General features: G+C 38.4%; 1 protein-coding gene across 1 annotated transcript in view; it reads left to right on the forward strand.

Moving 5' to 3' along the window:
• Nucleotides 1-23,542, forward strand: part of LOC103899194 (usherin) — a gene marked incomplete at its 5' end in the record, with an annotated part of 310,634 nt that overhangs the window by 186,507 nt on the left and 100,585 nt on the right. Inside the window, 6 exons of the mRNA XM_019472152.1 lie at nucleotides 53-175; nucleotides 2,884-3,047; nucleotides 5,156-5,365; nucleotides 6,842-7,044; nucleotides 8,855-8,967; nucleotides 17,304-17,502. Of these exons, the coding sequence (XP_019327697.1) occupies nucleotides 53-175; nucleotides 2,884-3,047; nucleotides 5,156-5,365; nucleotides 6,842-7,044; nucleotides 8,855-8,967; nucleotides 17,304-17,502 (1,012 nt within the window). The remainder of the gene's footprint in view (nucleotides 1-52; nucleotides 176-2,883; nucleotides 3,048-5,155; nucleotides 5,366-6,841; nucleotides 7,045-8,854; nucleotides 8,968-17,303; nucleotides 17,503-23,542) is intronic.

A 23,542-nucleotide genomic window follows, 5' to 3' on the forward strand; every position in this document is an offset into this window, starting at 1 on the left:
GTAATAACATTAGTTGAGATAATCCTGGTGTTCTGCTTGTCTTTTGTGTTAGATATGAGCTCCTGAGACGTAAAATCCAGCAACCACTTGCATCAAATCCCCCTGAAGATTTAAATCTGTGGCACAATATTTACTCAGGAACTCAGTGGTTTTATAAAGATAAGGGTCTTAGCAGGTGAGATTACAAAAACTATAAAAACAAATGCTGGCATTTTGTATAGTGTATGTTTAATAGTTCAAAGTATTTCTTGTGTCTTTATGTAGTGAACATATTAATTATGTAATGAAATATTTTTTGTCATCTTTGGTATTAATCATTCTAATATGCAGGGATTTATTATTAGTCTGTCATTCGTGACTCATACATTGTTTTGCTTTGAAAAACAAATGAAAATAAAGATCTTGTGAAATTTTAGCATTGATATGCTCATGCAATCAAACCAGTTAGATTTATGTGTACATATGCTCTAGATTTGTGTGTTGGCAAAGTCATAGCACAGGCAGAATGAATGTTTGAGAAGTCCTAGCTGGGAAACATTTGAAACTTTGTTTCAGCATTGTTTTTCTTACCTGGTTTTAAAATGCAAATTAACAATTGCTTTAATATCTCCAAGGCCAAGAAGAGTATTTATCGCACTCTTAGATGATCTAATTTAAGGGCAGCTTTGTGTTAGCTCCATTATAGTTAAATGCAGAGTGTTGAGAGTTGGGAAACGGAGGGTGGGTTCTGTTTCTCAGTATGTTACAGAGCTACTACTGTGTGGTATAGAGCAAGGCATTTGCTCTTGATCAACCTTCGTTTCAACACCTCGAAATCAAGGCTACCACCCTTAAGACAAACAAACACGCACATTAAGAACCCGTAATGGAAGATTCAGCATGGATTCTGCACTGGTTTTTTGTAGGTAAAGTCTTGGGAAAACATTCATGGATGGTTTCACGATGTGTGTGTTCTCTGTGCTGGCGTGCTTTATGAGGACTGCATGTCAGTCATTGCCCCTCAAATGCCTGTATGTTGCTTCTACTTACTTTGATAAAAGCTGTGTGAGCATCCCTCCTGAGCACGATGTGAACCAGCAGAATGTGACCTCTGCCCCAGACTGTTGTATAGACCAAACCAAGCCAGGGGCTACTGCCTCTGGCTTGTCACTGCCTACTTGCTGAAAGTCACTGCTCATTTTCATCCATTGTAATAATTGATCATGGAGCTGTTCTTTTACCCAATCCTGCCCAAGCGTCCATTTCTTTCTTAAACCATGTTTGAAATTCTACATAGAGTTTCCTTTGGTTTTAGTTTAGCTCATTTCAGCAGCGCTGATATGTGCAGCAGTTATGTTAGCGGTTCAGAGCAGGCAATAAATTCTGACAGGGTCTCAGTGACAAGTCATTAGGCACAATGACCTTTTGGGTTGAATGAGCTATGGCCAGAAAAGTGTGCCTAACCCTCAGATACACCTGAACACTTCTTTTGGGGAGGGTTCTGCAACCTGCAGCTATGTTTTTGCAGTCAACAACTCAGGATGAGCGTGTGGCTGGAGAGGAGATACTGCAGAGAGACGCAGTCCTTATTTTTCACAGAAAGAAAATCCATATATCAGCATCTATTTTCATTTGTGTCATATTTTAAGCATGTTTCACAATTAGTGATTTTTTCATTATATTCCTGCCAGAAGTCTATTTTCACAATGATTTTTTTTTTCAGATGGCTTTTTCGTTTCTAGTAGGCTAAGCCAAACTTTTACATTCATTGTTAGAAATATGGATCAAAAAATGAATCTCAAATTCTCATCATTAAATTGGAAGAATAGATTCCATTCATCTTTGATTGCACCTATGCTACAATGTCCAAGAGAATACTACATGTTTGCAAGCAACAGAAAGTGCAGAGAGGGAAATAAGATGTGTTATGTATATTGTCACTGTTCTTCTACAATGCTTATCATTACAGTTGGAGCTAGTGAGCTCCCATTAGTTTGCTTTCTTCTTAGTGGGACTGCTAGATTAGCTCTTTAAAATCAGACTGGATGGTTGCATAATACAGTAAAGCAGTAAAAAAAAAAAAAAGTAAATATATTATGTGAGTGCCTTTTCATGTTGTAGAGAAATCTGTAAATATTGGGCACTTACTGTATGTTACTTTATTGTGTTTTTAGACAGCTATCCCAAAGTGCTACAGCTTCAGTGAAAATTTGAACAAGATGATCCTGTGTTTCTGTGATTGCTCAGTTTTGGGGGGGGGCTTTTTATAATGGAATTAATTTTGAGATTATGAAATCCCACTTAAAATACATTAATAAGCCATTTGATATAGAGAAGAAATTATGGAGTGACAGTCATTTGGTTTACTAAATATACATGAAGTATTTAATAAAACTGCGTAAGTTGAATATACATGGTTCTGAAGAAAATTACTTTATTAAATGAGTTTGCATTCCTAGGCACTTTTTTTTGTGTTTTAGTAGTGGGATAGTCCTGGCAGCGTGGTGAATCGTTTTTACAAATGAGACTCTGCAAGTTAAAATCGGTGGGTTTCCCAAAAGAGTAAAAAAGCCTCATTTGATTAAATTCTGATCCAAATTTTGGCAGGTTGCCATTACTGTAATTACATATTGCATTGAGCTATAATCTCTCAACACCTCAGAAGCTACAACTATGAAGAAGTGAAATAATGTGTTTTATTTTTGTTACCATGTTAATGGTGCTGAATTGTTTCCAAAAAATAGACGCCTCTTACAGAGTCTTCATTGGTGCAAACCATGCAGCTGCACTTGTTGGAGAGGGAGGGAAGAAACAGCAAAACTTTGGCACAGGCAGAAGGTTTACAGCAAATGTTTTCTACGTCTGCATTTTTCGTTCCATTTAATTATTTTTAAAATGTCTTAGGTACACAACATACGAGTACAAGCTCATAGTGCACAACGAGGTAGGATATACATCAAGTGAAGAAGTGATAGCTACTACATTAGCGGGATTACCAGAGAAAGGAAGTATCCTCATTGCACGTGCTGTTAATCATACTGCTGTAGAAGTGGAATGGTCAAAACCAAGTAAGTGTGCTTAGTATTTATTCCAGTAACTAGATGTTAACCTGCCATCACTTATGTTGCTCTGCCTTGCTCTCATAGGAAACACGGTCCTTGTCTTGATTTATAATATACCTAAGTGTCCTTGAAAGGAGGGGAAAGAAATAGAAAAAAAAAAGGTGCACATTTTGCTGTTTCTCGGTCATGTTTGTATTTATTATATGCTATTTCTGCAGAATGAGAATAGTGAAAGTGAAGAAATAGTTAATGCAAACTCATGAGAAATCTATAAAGTAGTAGTACACAAAATCCTGTTGTCTTTGTGGAATATTTCATCTCTTTGTATGAAAATTTACATATCCATTCCTTCAGGATGAGAGGATCCCCTTTCTCTCTCTTTTTGCTTTGCTCCTTAAAATGAATTTAGCCAATTTCTCTAGTTGGTTTGCTAATACAGCAGTGGGGAATTTCTTCATGACTTACATGCAAATGATTTTATAAGGACTGGATGCTGAATTGCAACAAATGTAGTCTCTTTATTTTATAATTGCATGCCTGAAGTAAGCATGCTTATAAAAACTGACAAATGTAATAGATCTGAAGCAGCTCACTGAACTTTCATTACCTTAGTAATCTAAACCCCTGACCTTCTAGATGTAGGTAATGCAATCTGGTTTTATTTTCATTCATACCTTAGAAATTTTCTTCATATATGTTTGTGAATTCAAAGGTTAAACACCAAGACAGGGCCATTCGTTATTGGAAAACCTTATTGTATTTTATTACTTCTTATGTTGCAATAAGCATATTAACTATTTTGTATACCCATGTTTCATTTTTTCACAATATTAGTTTTTAAATGATATTCTTGTTTTCTTTGGGAACTTGGGAGTCCTTAACGTAAGTTGCCTTGCTAGTTTTCTTTTTCTGGAAAACCTACTGAAGGTTTCTGACTTCTAAGGATTTAGGACTTGTATCTGTACCACTTAAAATAAAAATAACATATCACTCGATTAAGAATTTCTATGACAAAACTGTGTACTATTAATCTGAAAATATGTTTTTGGCTTTTATCAATGCTATTTCCCAGTCAGCTGAGTCCTGTTCAGTGGTACAGTGTGTCATCTAAAGCAATATGTATCAGTGCTTAAAGTTTTTGTCATAATTACTCTTTTCATCTTGGTGCCTACTGGAAACACAGTTGCATTTGATCAGATCTTAACTTAAACTGTTTGACAAAGGATGGGTAAGATAACAGACTCTATCTGAGTTACTAAAATGGAGATGCAAGGCTTGCCTGGAATCCTTGTTTATCCACCAGCTCAGACCAATGAATGTCCTTCCCTGTGTAGCCAGAAAATCGTACTGTTTTTTTCAGTTCCTTTCACTGGGGAAGCTAGTTGCTGGACAAAACACATTTTAGGAAGAAATGTGAGGAGTTGTTTTTTTCCCCTATAAATATAATGCTTCTGAGTGTATTACAGTTTTACATGTAGACAACGCTACCATGCTTGTTCTAAAATAATAACACGTAGATTTTCATTTTCACTATGGCCAAAAGGTCGACTGTGTAAAGTTGAATGTAACTATAATTTAAGACATAGGCACTTGCCCCTCATTCATGGCTAGAGGACTAACACAGGAATTCAGTACTTTTGGGGTGGGATAAAGATGTGGTTTTTGAAGGGAAGGAGCAAAAAGGGAAAAATTCTTTGAGGTTTCCATCTTAAACTAGTGCCATAGAGCAATCTTATTTGCTCTCTTCCTTCTATCTGGGTGAAAGCCATCCTTTCGCAGTGGCAAGCTGCAAGGTCCGGCACCACTGCTAGCAGTGGGTTTCCCCTATTAATTTGTTTACTTTACAGATTCCATTGTCATCGTGGGGATGACTAGAGAAAGAAAGCTTTCTCCAGTATTAGATAGAATGATCTGTTAATGATTTTCACAAGTTTGGAAGAGCAGTCTGCATCTCTGCTTATAAGGGTGAAATTGAAGGCACTTGATGGAATCTGCTTTTTTTTAAATAAGGGGGTCTGCATAAAATTTGTTTTTCTCTTCACAACACGTTGTTGATAAAAAACTTGCTGACTGAATATTTCCCAGTTGATCTCCCAATGTTTTCTCTTTCTTAGCACTACAAGATTTGCAAGGAGATGTTGCATATTACACCCTCTTCTTGAATTCTACTGATGATAGAAGATCTCTGAAGATCCAGGCTGACGTAAACTCTGTAATCGTAGATGATTTGCAGCCCAACACAGAGTATCAGATATTTTTTCAAGTTTTTAACGGAGCCCACAGCATCAACAGTGAAGTTGTGCACGTGACTACCTCAGATGGAGGTTGGTTAGCAGTGAATGCGGCTTGGCTTAAAATCTGAGAATGAAATTAATTGATTTTTGTTAGGGTTGAGATCAGTCATCCTTTCATTATAAAATTTCCGGTATAAAAGGAAAAAGGGCTAAAATGCTAAAAAGCTTAAGTGCTGGTTGTCATCATGTGGTGGATCAATAAACGGTCCCACTGAGACAGAAGCAAAAGCTCTAATAGCAGATATTAACCCAGTTTGTTCTCATCTTCTCCTGCATACTCCTATCTGTGAGCACTAAGTTTGGAACTGAGTTCATATCAATAAATGGTGGAATTCAGAAACAATTAATGGGTTTTTTAAAAGATTTGCTCTGTGAAGCGATATGCTTTTGACATGACAGTCATACAGAGGGCCTTTCCTGAGTCACCAGAAACTCTAGGTGTAAGTTCAGCCTCAAAGAAAAGACTTTATGAGTAATTTCTATGCCAGTGGACAAGTGCGGGGGGAGGGATGGGGGAAGGAATAAAATAAAAAAATAATTGTGAATCTGAAATGTGTTTAGAATGGTCTTTCTAATCTTTTTGCTTTATAAAGTCTCATTATAAACATTATAATATCATTACCTCAGAAGCAAGTGTTCCAGGTCATTAGCAAAGCACTTTAAGTGAGGATTCCATTTCCTTTCTGATGCCAAAGGTCAGCACCTTTTGTTTATAAAATAGAATCGATCGCAAGGACAATTTTTCAACTGGTAAAGATGGGTTCTTATGATAAAAATAGGTCTTTGCATGGTTATTTCTGACATGCTTAGATAATTATGTAATTTAACGCTAAGGAAGGTTTTTTTTTTTTTAAAATAAGTCTTAGACTTTTTTCAACTGGTAAAGATGGGTTCTTATGATAAAAATAGGTCTTTGCATGGTTATTTCTTGACATGCTTAGATAATTATGTAATTTAACGCTAAGGAAGGTTTTTTTTTTTTTAAAATAAGTCTTAGACTTCATCATTACCTATAGTAATCAACATTCAAAACCATTTACATAATGACAATATTGCATATTGCTTCATAGTGCTTCAGCTATGAGGCTGATAACGTCACGTTCCACCAGACATAAAGTATTTTGGTCTCAGGTTTTGCTTTAAAAGCAAAATGCTCTGTTCTTCTCTTTTTTTTGGAAGGATTAGGATTGGGGAGACATAAAATAATGTTTGTATGTTGGCAGTGTAGATGGGTGAATAATTTATCATCATATCTCACTGGCCACATACTACTGATGATTGACACTATGCTGCTGGTATAAAGCATTTTACCATCAGCTCTCAAAGTTTCTAACTGAGAGTATAATAAGCCAATTTGCAGAAGACTACAGACTGTGATAACTTCATCAGAGGAAAGCAGATAAGCAGTGAACCCTTTGCTAAACCTAAATACTAATCTGCATTTGGTTAAACAAGTGCTTTTGCAGAGACAGCTGGAGTTTATTCAGTTTCTTCCTTTATTTCTAGAGCCTGAGGGCATGTTCCCTCCAGAGGTTGTCATCATCAACAGTACAGCTGTACGTGTCATCTGGACATCGCCTTCAAACCCAAATGGTGTTGTCACAGAGTACTCTATCTATGTAAATAATAAGCAGTACAAGACTGGAATGAACGAGCCGGGGTCCTTTCTTTTAGCAGATTTGTCTCCATTCACTGTATATGATATACAGGTTAGAATATCTTTTCTGGGTTGTGCAATAGACTTTAATTTTACATAAAATATGTGTATTTCCACATGGAATATTGTTTCATGAATTTCTTTACATACATGGACATATATTTGCACTGTTGTTTGTGAGTATATACATACAAGGCATAAATTTATTTTCAGCGTATTTTAGGTCTGTGTACACTTTTCATAATACAAATTTCCATTATCTTTTTTCAAACCATCAAAACTCCATTTACTTTCCCCTAAATGCTCTGTGCTACAACATTAGCAAAGCCTCAACATATATTACAAAGAGGCAAAGATTCTACTCCTACTCATTAAAAGAAAATTGCAATTGTTTTAGAAACATCAGGCATGCATAATATATCAGCACAGAGAAATAATGATATTGCATTTGTCATCCTTTTATCATTTTTTTTCTCCTTATCCTTCTGAGGAGGAAGCAGAGCTGATCTCTGAAATCATAGTAGTACTTTTTATGTTGTTAATAAGTACAATATTTTTTCTTTGCTTTTCCCTTTCTCTATCTCTGTCTTTGCCTCTCTATTCATATATCTAATGAAAGGCAAAATACTGTGTGCAGAATAAAAAAAAATGAATAAAGAATATCTTTCTATCCTTAAGTTGTATTAATATATTCAAGAAATGCAGTTTGACACTTAATTGTAACTATACCTGTCTATTTCATTCAGGTTTGGTTCGCATTATATGAGAAGAACTTAGTAGTACCATGTATACTTCGTTCTGAAAATTTGCATCCAGCTACTACATGCCATAAATAAACATCACAGACAGGCATACCGTAGCAGATTTCTATGTTCCAGCCCCTGTGAAACAGCAAACCTCCATCCATGAATACACATATGACTTTCTGAATGCCGCTTGGGAACACATTTGTCTTTTCTCAATAACAATGCAAATTCAGTGTACTGCCTCACTTACAGACCCTCTATATTAATTTACCATGGCCACCTTCTGTTGCTTGAGATGTTAATTATTCTTCTCTTCTGCTTTCCTAGTCTTTATACTGGACTTATATTTGCATCAATGTGATAGGTAAAACCAAAATTAACTGGGTTTAATTCTTTTTTTCTTTTGATTCTTTTTCTTCTTGTCTTGGAAACAATATTATCTTGGATGCATGTGCATCTCACTGGTAATCTTACTGCATTATCTTTCATTTTTTGTGCTCTTTTGAGTAACTTCTGTGTTGACAATACAGAAAAAATGTTACCATCCTTCACTAACTATTTCACTTTGCCTTTGCTTAGTTTAATCCCAAGCATTGAAGGAATAAGTTTTTATTTCTGTGGTGTTTTTCATAACAAAGTGTCTGACTCCTACTTGCATTTTTGATTTCTAATTTTCCAGAATAGACATGAAGGAATAGAAAATATTAAGGAAAAATTATCCTTATTTTTATGTCAGAATATATGGTAGGTGTAGAAAACTTACTCAAGGCCCCAAATCAAAGTACACTTTTTTCAGTGTTGTGTACCAGAATCTACATATACATTCAGAAAAACAAATTCACTGCAACTCTGTTGGTGATAATTTAATAGAGAACAGCAATTAGTGCCAGGCAGCTGCATGTACCCTTTTTTTGAAAGTGGTGTGGGAGAATGTGATACAGCGCAGTATATCTCTGGTAGATATATTTATCTCAAAGCTGCGGTATTTTCCTGGCTGTGTGGAATCTGTTAAATAGAAAAGAATAAAATCTTGGGTGAAGAGAGAAGTCTAAACAAGTAGCAGAGCTGAATAATTTCTGCAGCTAAGTATGTGAAACTCATGTTCTTCTTCATCAGATTGAAGCCTGCACGGTGTATGCCTGTGTGAGAAGCAATGGGACCCAGATTACAACTGTGGAAGATGAGCCAAAGCAGCTGTCAGCACCCATTATTCACATAATTGGCTCAAGGTACTATGCTAGAGGTGGCTTTCATATGCCAGAGCAATTTGTGGCTGGAATGGGGACCGGAGTGTAAGGTTGTCTTCTCTCAGTTGAATAAGGTGCATAAAAGAATTCAGTATACACTTTGAAAACATTTTTCATGGTTGTTATTTTCGGTCTTGGAGTTCTTGGCCAAAAGAGCAATTGAAGAAACCTCACCCTTGGCTGACTGTACATACCCATTTGGGTATCGCTGTGCTGTGATAATAAATAAAGCATAAGTGGAAGTAGTTAAGAGAAGAAGTGTAGAGGAATGAAAATTATCACATTTTGCTGTCAGTTAAGAAGAGGAAGATTAATGCTCAGGGAGCTATGCGATGCTGATAATGGAAACTTAGAATAATTGTGGGTAAAAAAAAGTCACCTATCACAACAGTAAGAATTAGTAAGCTATCTTAAAAGGCATGCATATCTATGTCTCCTTGAACCGCTGTTTGCAATCTGCCTATCCACTACATCCACAGGCATGGGCAAACTTCTTAATTGTAAAGGGAGCATCAGATTTTCAGTCCTTAGAAGCAGCCAAATAGTAAAATATACAGTGATTCTTTGGGAGTTAATATCTTCCAAAGACAGACTAAAACTGAGCTTGCTAATACATTTTTCAGAATTACACCAACAACAAAACAGTTAGCCTCCTGTTTTTATGTTATTGTTCATGTGATTTTATTACACTTCTGGTGGTGTATGCTCATTAGCAGTTTCTTTTATAGAAAGAAAAAAAATCTTTTTTTTAAATAACAAAAATCTCACATCTGAGCTTCAGAAATGGCCAACAGAATGGATTTGCTTCTCCAGCCTTTTAAGGACTTTGGTTTGTTGTTTCTCATTTCTGCGTTTTGCTTGAATTCAGCATTTGTCTCTTTATAAGGGCAAAATTAAGCTTGCTGTTTTTCTGTCACACATACAGATATAGTCAAAGCTTGTTTGATGATAAGAACTCAATTCAGGATCTCATCTTTTGCCCTTGGCTTTAACTTATGTATGCCTTTGTCTGTATTGCCTGTACTGCAAACACTTATGCATGTTTCTGCTATTATATATAGACTAAATATGTCATAACACATGAATGCAAAAGGATCAAAAATGCCTTCCTACTTTATAAGCTGCTCAGCCAGAAACAGACTCTGTTTCTACACTGCCTTTTCCTACATGTCATATTATCATCAGCTGTTCTTATATCCCAAAAGAATACTAACTACTGATCGATTGCCCGGACATGTCTGGCCGTGGCCTACATGTGCCCCGGGTAGTTCATTTATTTGCCACGGTGGATTTGCTAGAGTGGAATTTAATCAATAGCTAATTCATTAATTCTGGTCCTCGAGTATGTAGGGACTGTGCAGTATAAAAATGACTGGCTGGTTTCAGCTTTGATTGAAATATGACAAACACTACAGCTGACAGCTTCAGCAGGTGCTGGGCTGAATATGAATTTTGCTTATTGTCGTGGTTTAACCCCAGCCAGCAACTATGCACCACACAGCTGCTCACTCACTCCCCCTCGGTGGGATGGGGGAGAGAATCGGAAGAGTAAAAGTGAGAAAACTTGTGGTAAAGACAGTTTAACAGGTAAAGCAAAAGCCACGCAAAACGCAAAACTCATTCCCTACTTCCCCTCGGCAGGAGGGTGTTCAGCCATCTCCAGGAAAGCAGGGCTCCATCACGCATAACCATTACTTGGGAAGACAAACGCCATCACTCCGAACGTCCCCCCCTTTCCTTCTTCTTCCCCCAGCTTTATATGCTGAGCATGACGTCATATGGTGTGGGATATCCCTTTGGTCAGTTGGGGTCAGCTGTCCTGGCTGTGTCCCCTCCCAACTTCTTGTGCACCCCCAGCCTGCTCGCTGGTGGGGTGGTGTGAGAAGCAGAAAAGGCCTTGACTCTGTGTAAGCACTGCTCAGCAACAACGAAAACATCCCTGTGTTATCAACACTGTTTTCAGCACAAATCCAAAACATAGCCCCATTCTAGCTAGTATGGAGAAAATTAACCTTATCCCAGCCAAACACAGCACACTTATTTATCCTCCATAAAAGAAAAAGCTTGGGCAAAAAAACAGTTTGTGTAGAGAAGAGGACATTTTAGTACATATCTGTCATCAGAGAAAAAAGGCATTTCTAGAGTATAGGCTCATGGGATACCGGAGATATAATACAGACTGTGGAGTTTATTGTCTTTAATTGGAATCATGGCATTTTTCCTGCTTCTGAATCAGTTTGGGGGGCTACATTATTGATGAGAATGCTGTTAGATAATGTCTTTGTAGCATTCACAAATAATTGTTTTAAAATTAGCCTCAAGGTGCTGCATGACATAAATTATAATTTCACCCACCAACTTCTTAGAAGTCTTTCTGATAGCAGCTCCATGCACACTGTTCTAATGAAGGTTATACTACTGGAGCCATTATAAATACCTTATTTTTCCACCCCTTACAGTTAATAACTCAGCTTCAGGCTGAAACTTGGCACAAAAGGTCGCAGTCCTGGAATGATTATTTTATAATGCCAAACTTCAAATAGAAAACAGTATGGGACCCAGTCCTGAAGTCCTAAGTCAGGTTCTGGTTTGTTATGTTTCTTGTCTGGGTTTTGTTTCTTTGGAGGGGGGTGGTATTGGCCATTTTTAGGTAGAAACAAATCCTATTGAAATCAAGTATGCATTTTTTTTTTTTTTTAGTTAGGACCTCAGGGTTTGTGTCTATAGAGAAGTATTGTATTTTATTGCACAGATTAGAAAGTTCTCTGAGTACTGTATGCATGTGGATGCTGACTTAAAGTTTGTGTAGTGGATGAAATTCTCGTGGTGTGTTGGAAAAATGTTAATTTCTCTTTAAAATATCTTTCTTCTTTCTCTTGTTCCTTGTAATACAGCATGCTTCGTTTTTCCCTAATAACAAGACTTAGTAGCAGCTTTGTTCCTTTCAGTAAACTGAGGCACAATGCAGATGAACCCTGCCAGAAATTCTGTTCAGTGCTTAATTAAAAGGTTGATGGCTCTGAAAACACCTTGTGGCATAAACTAGGGAAAATTCTTCAGAGCTTCATGAAGGAAGAGAGGGCCCTTTATGCATTTTGGGGGAACCAGAAACCATGTTCAGGGTGTAATGGAAAGCTCAAAGAAGATAAAGCCATGGGAGAAAAGCTAGGTGAATTATTTGGTTTGATGTTTAGTATCATGGAGCCTGGGAAGGTTTCTGTATCAGGTGCTGTTTGTGGGTGAATGAGCTGGAGGAACTAGCTCAAATTAACATTAGTGAGAAAGATTTTAGAACAATTGGATAAAACATACAGTAATAAATTGTTGGGATGATGGTATTTGCTCAGGAGTTCTAAAGGAGCTCAAATATGAAAGTGTCAAACTACTGTGCTGTGTAAAATATCCTTTAAATTGGTGTTGGTACTGGAGGAATGAAAGACAAGACAATGTAGTGCAGATTTCTCCAAGGGGATCTGGGGAACTAAAGACCAGTAAGTCTGATTTTCCATACTGGGAAAATGGGTGGAAAGAACAAATAAAAAAAGGGATTCATAACTATGTGAATGTTATGGGGGTGGCATTGGCCCAACATGAAATGCTGGGGAAGATTGCTGGGAGTCATGTCCAACCTGTGTGTCCAGGCAACATACAAAGTCAGCTTTCTCAAGTATGCTTAGTTTTATAGCACTTTACTTGAAGTGTCCAAGGCAGTGTTCCCATGGAGGAAACCTGATCGCTCTCCCTACTTGAGTAATGGGAAAAACAAGGCACAGAAAGATTTCACAAACTTTGTAGCAGCAAAGGAAGCATAATGCTATTTATCAGACTTTCTGTACTGTGTCATACCGCCTCTCTAATTATGTTAGCACTGCAGTCCACAATACAGCAGGTAGTTAACTCCTGCACAATAATGCTGAAGCAGTTGCTCAGTATGTGTGATCTTCTGATGAGGAAAGTATTTCATCCACTGGTCATTAATAATAGCAGTATTCCCTATCTTAAGAATGTCAGGTGAATCTTGGGATTTTTCTGTGACTTTTTTTTAATTCCAGCTTCTGAAAGTACAGTCATTGAATCTTAGATTTTATGAGATTTTTTAAATTTAAGCCTTGTATTTGAGGAGACTAATACAACATTTTCTCTCAAGATTCAAAATTAAGGCCTTATTATATCCTTAATCTTGATGGTTAAACCGTTACTACTGAGTTGAGGTAAAAAAAGATCAGGAGTTCTTTTCATGGCTCATGGATACTCGAAGCTGGTGATACTTGAAGCAGGCAAAACCCAGAATTTCTTTTCCGAAATCTGGTTTACCAAAATGTGTCTGATGTCATATCAAACCTGAAATATGGATATTTTTCATGGATATAAAAAAAAATAATATTTCCATCTAGAAATGTCAGAATGAATTGTCTTCACGTGCTTGAGCCAAAGGATTTCAGTTTGCTCTGTTGCACCAAAAGCAAATACACATTTGTGGATCAGTTTGAAATTGTTCTTTATCTCCTGGAAGTGCTGCAGTGCCTCACGGACCTTGTAGTCTGAAGCAGTTCTTTTCTGTGAAGCTGGTTAGGCTGCCTTTTCTCTGGGAGGTGAGCCCTGCTTCAGTATTTTTGCCACATTGACAGCAGTCACAGAAAGGACTCATCCAGCATTTGAACTATGATAAATGGCACATGCTTGAAATGAAGTTTTCTCTGGCAGACAAGCACTATACGCCACGTGCCAGGTGTTGCACATCTGTCTGTGCCCAGAATTTGCAAGTCTGCTTCTATAGTTTGGGGTGTGGGCACTTACCAGCATAGACACAACTCCGGTTTACCTGAGAGGGAGTAACTGGGGATGAAGAGAAGGAGAGGGTGGGCAGGCTCCGTCCCTGTGTTTCTGCGGCTGTATCAAATGCACCGTACATGATACAGCTCGATGCATGCTAAAGTGAAGGTTCTCAGCTCAGCCTGGGGTATTTGTTCAGGTGGGGGGGTGTCGAAAAGCCTCTGCAGTCCTGTGAAAACCCTGCTGATTTTTTTAAACTGAGCTATGCATTGTTCTTGCTGTGATGCTTTCAAAACCACCACAATTTGCCATGGGTGGCAAATATCAGAAGGTGTAGACATAACTGAAACATTCATAAAATTGTGAAGGAGTCTGCTTATCTGTGACTCATTATTGGAAGGCCATACTGAGTTTTACCCTTTCGGTGGCACTGGTCAGTGAACTCCCATGCCACGTAATTTTCTTGTGCAGCTGCAGCTTTACACAATACCAGCCTATATCGACCCCAAATGTGTATCTATAAATTGAATAATAATAAAGTGGTTGCTTGTTAAAAGAAAGAAATACATGCTGAGCTCTGCAGAAAAGGCAAAATGTTCAAATCCTTGCATCAATTCTTAGGCCTAATTTGAAATTATTTTAGAGAGAAATATGACTTGCAAAACTGCAAAAACTGGCACAATACTTTGAAAATATACCCTTGAGGGTCTGAATGAAACTTGCAGAAAGCAAATAATTCAAAAATATGACTCAAAATGCTTTCTTTGCTCCTGTGATCTATACTGTGCAAAGACCAGGAGAGAGTTTCAATGGCATGTATGAAGATTGAAGTACTACCCTTCTTTTCCTTTTCTTTTTATCTTTTTTTCTGAAGTTTATACAATATATTTTCCTGCTTTTATGTTTTTAAGTTAGGTCCTGTAACATTATTTAAATGTAGACATGTGTGTATGTACACGAGTGTGTGTTCATGTGCATGTGGTAGAATACATAGTCAATACAAAATAGCCATGTACGGAATATGGAGTTAAATCTGTGGTTCAGATTAACACCTTGGAATGATAATAGTGACTCTACAAGTCACCTATGAAGTTACTCCTTCATAGGTGACATTAATTCCTGTACTGCAAAGGCTTATTGCTGTGTGTATTCCTCTGTTTATACCTCAAGGAAGTGAAATAATAATTCAGTTACTTTTATTCTGTTAAGATGTCAAAGTTTATTGCAGCAGCTGCTGTTTCACTGTAACATTTTCACCTTAAATTAATGCTAATTTATGATGTCACTGGCATTCTGACAGTGGCTGTGTAATTGGGACATGGAGATTAAAAAGAGGTACTTGGAGCCTAAGTATATACTATGCAATGTTGTCAGTCCTCCTATTGATCTACATGCAGCATTGGGATCTCCTTCTCTCTACCCAGAGAGAGTTGTGGTGAATGGAGTCACGAGCGGTGTTCCCCAGGGCTCGGTTTTGGGACCGGTCTTGTTCAATATCTTTATCAATGATCTGGATGAGGAGATTGAGTGCACCCTCAGTAAGTTTGCAGATGACACCAAGTTGGGCGGGAGTGTTGATCTGCTCGAGGGTAGGAAGGCTCTGCAGAGGGACCTGGACAGGCTGGATCGATGGGCCCAGGCCAACTGTATGAGGTTCAACAAGGCCAAGTGCCGGGTCCTGCGCTTGGGCCACAACAACCCCATGCAGCGCTACAGGCTTGGGGAGGAGTGGCTGGAAAGCTGCCTGTTGGAAAAGGACCTGGGGGTGTTGGTGGACAGCCGGCTGAACATGAGCCGGCAGTGCGCCCAGGCGGCCAAGAAGGCCAATGGCATCCTGGTCTGTATCAGAAATAGTGTGGCCAGCAGGAGCAGGGAAGTGATCGTGCCCCTGTACTCGGCCTTGGTGAGGCCGCACCTCGAATACTGTGTTCAGTTTTGGGCCCCTCACTACAAGAAGGACGTTGAGGTGCTGGAGCGTGTCCAGAGAAGGGCAACGAGGCTGGTGAGGGGTCTGGAGAACAAGTCTGATGAGGAGCGGCTGAGGGAACTGGGGTTGTTCAGCCTGGAGAAAAGGAGGCTGAGGGGAGACCTCATCGCTCTCTACAACTACCTGAAAGGAGGTTGTAGCGAGGTGGGTGTCGGTCTCTTCTCCCAAGTAACAAGCGATAGGACGGGAGGAAATGGCCTCAAGTTGCGCCAGGGGAGGTTTAGATTGGACGTGAGGAAAAATTTCTTTACTGAAAGAGTGGTTAAACATTGGAAGAGGCTGCCCAGGGAAGTGGTTGAGTCCCCATCCCTGGAGGTATTTAGAAGACATGTAGATGAGGCGCTTAGGGACATGGGTTAGTGGGCATGGTGGTGTTGGGTTGACGGTTGGACTCGATGATCTTAGAGGTCTTTTCCAACCTCAATGATTCTATGATTCTATGATTCTATAGTGAAAGCAATTTGTGTCTTATGCAACATGCCAGCGTGATTATGCAAGAAATGAAGTTTTCATTTGAAATACCAGTGTAAAATGTGCACATTATAAAAGACAGAGTAAGTTTCTGTTTCAAATGTCCCTTTTTGACATTATTTTTCTTAATTGTAATATTGAGATTTTGGAGCCAATATCTGCACATTTTTAGTAGTGACAGGCATGCTACAGTTTAACATGATTTTTCCCTTAAGATACTTTCTTCCTTAAACCGATGATGGTCTAATATCAAACCTGAAATCAACAACAGGATTTTGTTTTACAGTCAGTCTTTTGCGGGCTGCTGCTCCAGTCATGCTTTTGCACTCAAAGTCAGAAGTCTTGAGTCTTACTTGTGATAAACACTTGCATTTTTTACTTCTAATTTTATGTCAATGAAAATATTTAAGCACAGAAGAGGAGTAGTGCTTACTGATGCTGTGATGAGTTCTTTCTTTTAGTTCTGTGCTGACGAATACGTTTCAAAGCAACATGCATTTTTTGTATAACGTTTTTGAAAGCAGGGAAAAAGCAAGATGAATACAAATCTGTTCTAAACGGTGACTGAACACGATGTGAGTAAGCTGCACTGGCAACAGCTCAGAGGGCAAGGAGCAGTCTTTTGCCGCCCAGCTGCCCGTCCTCTACCAGGTTCCTATCTGAGAATGGAATGGTTGCACCAGCCCTGACAATAGTTCGTGTACGCCTTTGCTATAGCACCAGGAAGGCATACTGAATCCTTTCTCCTACCACTGAAATGAAACGAGTAAAATGCCAGAAAGTTTATTACACAGAAGTATGAATGTCTTTTAAATAGCAACCTTTAAGGACTTTGATTGCATGTGTGATTTATTTTCCCAGAGTATTAGCACATATTGACACTTTCGTCAAACTTTTACACCTTTTGGTTATTAAAGCAGCTGTGAAATTCACCATCAGAGGAACATTTTGAACTCTTCAAAATATTTCATTCCACGGGAACTAGTATAAAATGGAACTGCTATATGCTAATCTCGTAATGTAAGTATCCGTAGAAGCATAAATACTTTCAATAATTTAACAGATGTTAATTTTCTGCCTATTGTAGATCTCTTCAAATCAACTGGGCATCACCAGGACAGCCAAATGGCATTATCCTGGGATATGAACTCTTACGTAAAGCGTGGCAGAGGTGTACCCCATCAAAGACTCCAAGGAGTAGCAAAAGTAATAGAATGTGCATCTCATTAGAATGTAAAAAGCATGAAAATATCTGTGGAGAAGTGTGTTATCATCCAGAGTTGAAGGTACATGTATATTCTTAAGTTAGCGATGTAATGAAAAATTATACTTTTAGGAATAACTGTGTAAACCAAACCTCTTTAGTTATCAGAGGAAGGGAAGTGGAGGGTTCTGCTTCTTTTGATATTTTAAAATCAAGGCTACAATACATGTTTTGAAACTTTTAAAAATCAAATATGGATGTTTGAGCTCAGTACAGGGATAGCTGTGCGAAAATCTCCAGCAGTCTATGTATAAAGTCAGCTGATGACAAGTGATTCTGTTGTCATAAGTCTGTGATTGTTGACTTTATTTCTCCTTTCAGTAGAAATGAATTGGTTAGCATTTATGAATGTGTCTTGCATTAACACTTTGCTTTGGAGCAATAGCGCAGTTCTGAAGTGAATCCCCAGACTGTTTTCATTTACTACGTGCTGGTTCAGGGTAGAAGCGGTTTTAATACATGCGAACAAAATCCCTTGCACAGGAAGCTGAGACAGAACCTGTGTTTCAGAAACCCTTCAAATATGCTCCAGCTCTGGATGGGGACTTTAGGCTCCCAACCAGTCTGTGTACCACCTCACTTCACAAGCATCCATCTGAAGTTTCTTCCCTTCAGAAAGCTTTGCTCCACGTGCATAGTGCAGATGTTCATCCCAAGGAATCAGGCTGTATCCGATCCAAAGTAAATATCACAAGCCACGTGTAATGGAAGTGTGAGGAATCTCAGTACCAACCTCTTGCATCCACTGATCCAATCCCATTGTGCCAAATTACATGGTGGGTATATACGTATATAGATCTCTGTATGTATTTTTGCATCCCACTTGGAAGAATCAGTTTTGCTCAGCTGCGTGCCATAGATCACACACTGTAAACTACTAGAGGAGATTCTTTGTCAGCTCAAGTATTCAGGTATCTGTGGAGCACATGGTGGTAGTTCATATGGCTCCTTTGGCATAAAGTGATTGCATTGGACCACTTAAAGGCCATAGGAAATTTTCTAGGTGTATGCAGAATTTCAAAAACACTAGTAAAACTATAGAGCTGCTCTCCATGTGAGGAATCATTCCTCAAACGCTGCATGGCAAATAGTGGTTATTAACATGACTTGCTTCCCCCCCTCGCCATCTATTTAGATTCAGCTACAAGTGGGTGGCTGTCACATGACAATGATGAGCAGCTCAGAACGGGATCCATTGTGATTTGTCAGATATATTTTTAAATTATGGCTATTTTCAGGTTAATCATCATATGAGCTCCTGTTTAGGAGTAGGATCAATAGCCTAGCGGGAGTCTGTAATGGTTTTTATTGACAAGTGAGGTAAAAAACACTTAGTTTGAAAGTAAGATTTAATGTAATGAAATAGTGTCCCTATTTGTCAAAGGCATCATCACATGTTCCGTAACTAAAGCAAACAATATGTATTCACAAGATTCCCTGTCAGACAAGACAGTAATTAAGGAAGTGAGCTATTTGAGGGGTTCAAATCAAAATATAAATTATTCCAGCCAACACAGCTTTAGCTTTCGAGTTCCCTTGAAAGCAATACTATACTAAACATATGTATTTCTGAAATCTTGCAAATGAATTATGGGCAGTCCTTAGTTCTAAAAGGTAAATTTACTTATTTTAGGTTTTTGGCATGGTAGAATTTTTAATAGGTTTTGGCATATGTATGAGTTAAATTTGTATTATATTAATTTTAGAATTTTTCTTCTCCATTTTTATTTTTTCTGCCTTCATGCGTTTATGGTAACTTTGAGCTTGGAGAGTGTCCATTTATTTTTATAGCTTCCTGACTTTCTAATTATTTCTAATTAATGTTGCATTGTTTTGTTATAACAGTCTCTCTGTATTCCCAGAGACTGTGGTTAGGAGTGGATGCTATTTGGTTGAGTAATGGATCCGTAATAAACAACTGGAAAGTCCACAGAAAACTGAAGCACTCATACATAAAATGACACGGGAGTAATTTTTGTGGGTGAATTGATTAAAATTCCCCTCCCAATGCTTTGCCTGGTTTGCTATGTGTATCCGCACTAGCCATCCAAGATGTCTGTAAGAGATATCTACAGGGCTCCTGACACATCCGTGTTCCTCTTAAAGTAGAGTCTGTGACAGGGACAGCATAAGACCTTATGTGGCAGCCCTCTGTCACACTTTTATATAATTCACTGTCAGTCTATGCCAGCTATAATGCTGAAGCATTTATGCTAGTATATGTGGTCCTTAGATTCGACAGTCTACTGGACAGAAGTGAAGAAGAGCAACACTGACCAGCGTACACTCGTTCTGAAAAGAAAGCCTCTTATCACAGTGCCAGCCGCTATTCGCCATACATTAATTGTACAGTCAAATGCCACTGAGAGTTAAATGCTCAGCAGCTTAAGTAATGTTCAGATCCAGAATAATAAACAAGTTTTTTGTTCATTTGATGATAGGCTGGTCAGCAAAAGCAGGCAGATTGTATATACGTAGTTCCAATAGACAGGTTGTGGAGTTCTCACTTTTGCTCTGGTCATTTATTGCACCTTGTATACAAGACACAACGGGTCTAATTCCACTCTTACAATTTCCTTGAATTCAGGAATATAAAGTGAGAGGAAAAGTAGGCCTTTTATACAAAAATAATTTGGAGATATGTCTTGGGCTATTTATTAATATTTCCTTACGGATTTATGGGTGACATTTGGCATTATCAGCTTGCTATTGTAAGACACTGCAGAAAAAGAGGGATTTGTTATTTCTTATCTACATAAGAGATATAATCCCCTCCATCCATAGAAACCAAAGTGTTTCAGTAATAGGAATACAAGGGTGTGTTTTCACCGCACAAAAGAGCGGGATGCAGAGACTTTTCAGCTAACTTTGGCTGAGTTGGGTCCAGCTAAGTAGCACAGTTACATCAGAAAGGCAGTGCTAAAAAGCCCGGGTGCAGGGTTGCACCGGTTTATGTGTGCTGCGTTTGGGATCCAGGTTAGTATCTCTGCATAGCACTGTGCTGTGTAAATAAACCAACTTGCTCAGAGCTGTCTTGGGAATGTCTAAAAGAGCAAGTGACCTTTCCACTACAAGGGACGTGTACATGCACATTCATGGGATCCTGTAGGTCTGATATTCAGCCTAATGAAGACTGAAACAGATTCCTGCTATCCTAAATAATCTTTGCATCAGATCCCTACTTCTTGTTTCTAGTTGTTATCTGGTTTTCTGCTTCAATGTTAGAAATCTTTGTTATTTTGACTAAAGCTAACACCGTGCTGTGCCTGGTATCCTTACCCTGGTGTTTGTAATCAGACTTGGATGGATTTATAATTCTTGAGTGCAGAAAGAATTTAGAAAGGTTTTTTTGTGTGTAGTTTTGCAGCAAAGCTGAGAATACACTCTCATAATGAATTTTGTCAGCTGCCAGGAGGGTCCCTATGTCCTGTGTACCTTTTACAGTAACAGAGCTGTGCTGCTTGGGTGTTTCCAAGCTGCTAAAATCGACAGTCTTTTCCTAGCTGTTTTCAGTAAGGTGGGATCCATAACTCTATCCATATTTGAAATCTCAAAACAGACATCAGCTTACAGAGCACATATCACGAGATCTGCAGAGAGGTACTTCAATTAACAAGGGAATGTGCCCTAGCTTCACCCATCAGGGAGCATAATCTCAGTACTGATGGGGAAGGCATTCCTTGTATTATCCATGTAGCTACCAAACTGTCCTTCTGTTGTTACTGGCATCCTGAGGTGAACGCTGAAAATAATGAGACAGGTACAGTAAAAAAGTAATTAAATAGTGGCATAAAGGCTAATAATTTCTGTACACAATGGATCATGAGTATGAACATCAACAGTTAAAAGGGTCCTGACTGAAGGTGTTAATACAGCTTCAGCACTTTTTATTTTCAGTAGCAACAAGCTGTATAAATCTGCAATTAATGAACTAATCAAATATAACTCTGACATTGCTAGGAAGTACAGGCTTACCCCTTTACTCTTCGTAATTAACATTTGCCATTTGTTAAAAACACCAGCAGGACTCTTCTCTTTAAGGACAGGAGGAGCAAAACAGTGGCTTGATAGCTAGCCTCAAAAGCACGATTTTCAGGAGTGAAAACTAACACATCTCGACACCGGTGAAGGATATTCCATCAATATTTATGTAAAATTTAGTATTAATTCTAGCAATATTGTGCAAATTCTTTTCAAGTTCTTTCAGGCTTAGAGAACCCTTAAAAAGATAACACTTCGTGTATCGTGTGTGTTGTAACACACCTGAAAGACAGGAAATGAAACTCATTTTAGTAAGATAATATATAGTGATTTGTAACAGAATAACAATAATTTCTTCTCATGGATTTTAGATCTAAGGCTGTACCAATTACCAAAAGAGAACAGCAGTTTGAGAAAAGAAATGGGTGAGTAAGTATACTTAGCAAAAAAGGGTGTCTATATAGATTCAGAGATAATTTAAGTAAAAAAGAATGAGCCTTGCTAATTTAAAATATTCCCTCTCACATGAGAACATGATGGGTCAATCATTACTCTGGTGTTTGCTCCACAGGCAGAAATTTTTAATGAACTACTGTAGCTAATAGGAATTCCTTAGAGTGTTTTATGAATTGCTATTTTACAAAGTGGCTCTGGCAGCAAGCGTTTGACAAGAAGGATAAACATGGCTGCCTAGCACATCTGTTTATTTGAGTAAATCAGTCCTAGCTCAACTGGCATGTGTCCATAAGGCCAGATAATATCCTTCAGCAAAGTCTTCAGCAAGCAGAGGGATCAGGGATGACACAATTTTAATTAAAGGAGAGTTGCATAGATAAGTTTGGAGTATTTTTAAAAATTGTTAAAATATTGTGTAATCCTGCCTGCCAGATTTGATATCTAGTTACTCTGTGCTAGTGTCATGGCTGACTGGGCCTTTCTCAGGTATCGTAGTAAGCCTTTCTTTATGCCCAGCCCTTCCCAGTCCTCTGTGCTCCTGGGTCACAGACCCTCTGTGGGCTTGGATGGGAGGATAACTACAGGATTAATTCGTAAGTAACTCAGTCTACCAATATTTTTAAGGGTTCCCATGATAGCTAAGGATGAACATCTTGTATCACCTCCATAGATAGTAAAGATCTCCTGGCTAGCAAGCATAGGTCAAGCATTCAACTCTGTGCACGAGGGTGAGATCTCCGACCTGCCTAGAATGTTGGTGTCACTGTGTCTGATCGCTATGAGACTTCTACTTTCATGTACGTAGTAACACCATCCAGTTGGGACTGTCACTTTTAGATCGAAGAGGATGAGATAATAATAACCTTTTGCCACTATAACTTTCAATCCATCTGCTTTTCTTCTTTGTCTATGACATAATTTTAGCACTACTTGAATGCATTTTATTTTATGGATTGATAATGCAGAATCCCTGGGCCGAATATCAATGCAAATAGAAACTAACTATCTTCAGAGGACTGCCAAAGAAATGTTATTTAACGATTTACAGCTGACTGCAGAGGATGTTATGGAGCTACATAATAATAGCACCAACTATATCAATTGGTAATGCCAGATGAGAGTCTGAATGTGTTTTAGAACTGACTGGACCCCTTTTTGGAAGCTGTCTATAGGTTATTGAGAAATACTGAGGATCTTAAATAATTTTAATGAGGAAAAGTAGCTGCTGAAACTATTGTAACATACCTGGGTGTTCAGCTGGGGATTTTTTTTGGAATTCAGGAGGAAAAGGAGACATCAATAATAATGCAATCTTACAAATAATGTTCTAACCAGAACGCTTTAGAGTTAGTACTAAAATGGCCCTCCCAGTGTCTGTGTGAAATATGCAGAGCCGCTGTTTCTACTGAGGATTCACAAGAGAAAGGGCATCTCTTAAAACTGGAAACATCACATGGAAATTAAAGCGGCTGCTCAAGCGTTTGAGCCTGGATAATGCCAAAGGTGTGCAAGTTTCTGTGTCGTGGTTTAACCTCAGCTGGCAACTGAGAACCACACAGCTGCTCACTCACTCCCCCTCCGGTGGAATGGGGGAGAAAATCGGAAGAGTAAAAGTGAGAAAACTC

The sequence above is a fragment of the Aptenodytes forsteri genome, unplaced genomic scaffold, assembly GCF_000699145.1.
Source record: "Aptenodytes forsteri isolate BGI_AS27 unplaced genomic scaffold, ASM69914v1 Scaffold195, whole genome shotgun sequence".
Lineage (NCBI taxonomy): Eukaryota > Metazoa > Chordata > Aves > Sphenisciformes > Spheniscidae > Aptenodytes > Aptenodytes forsteri.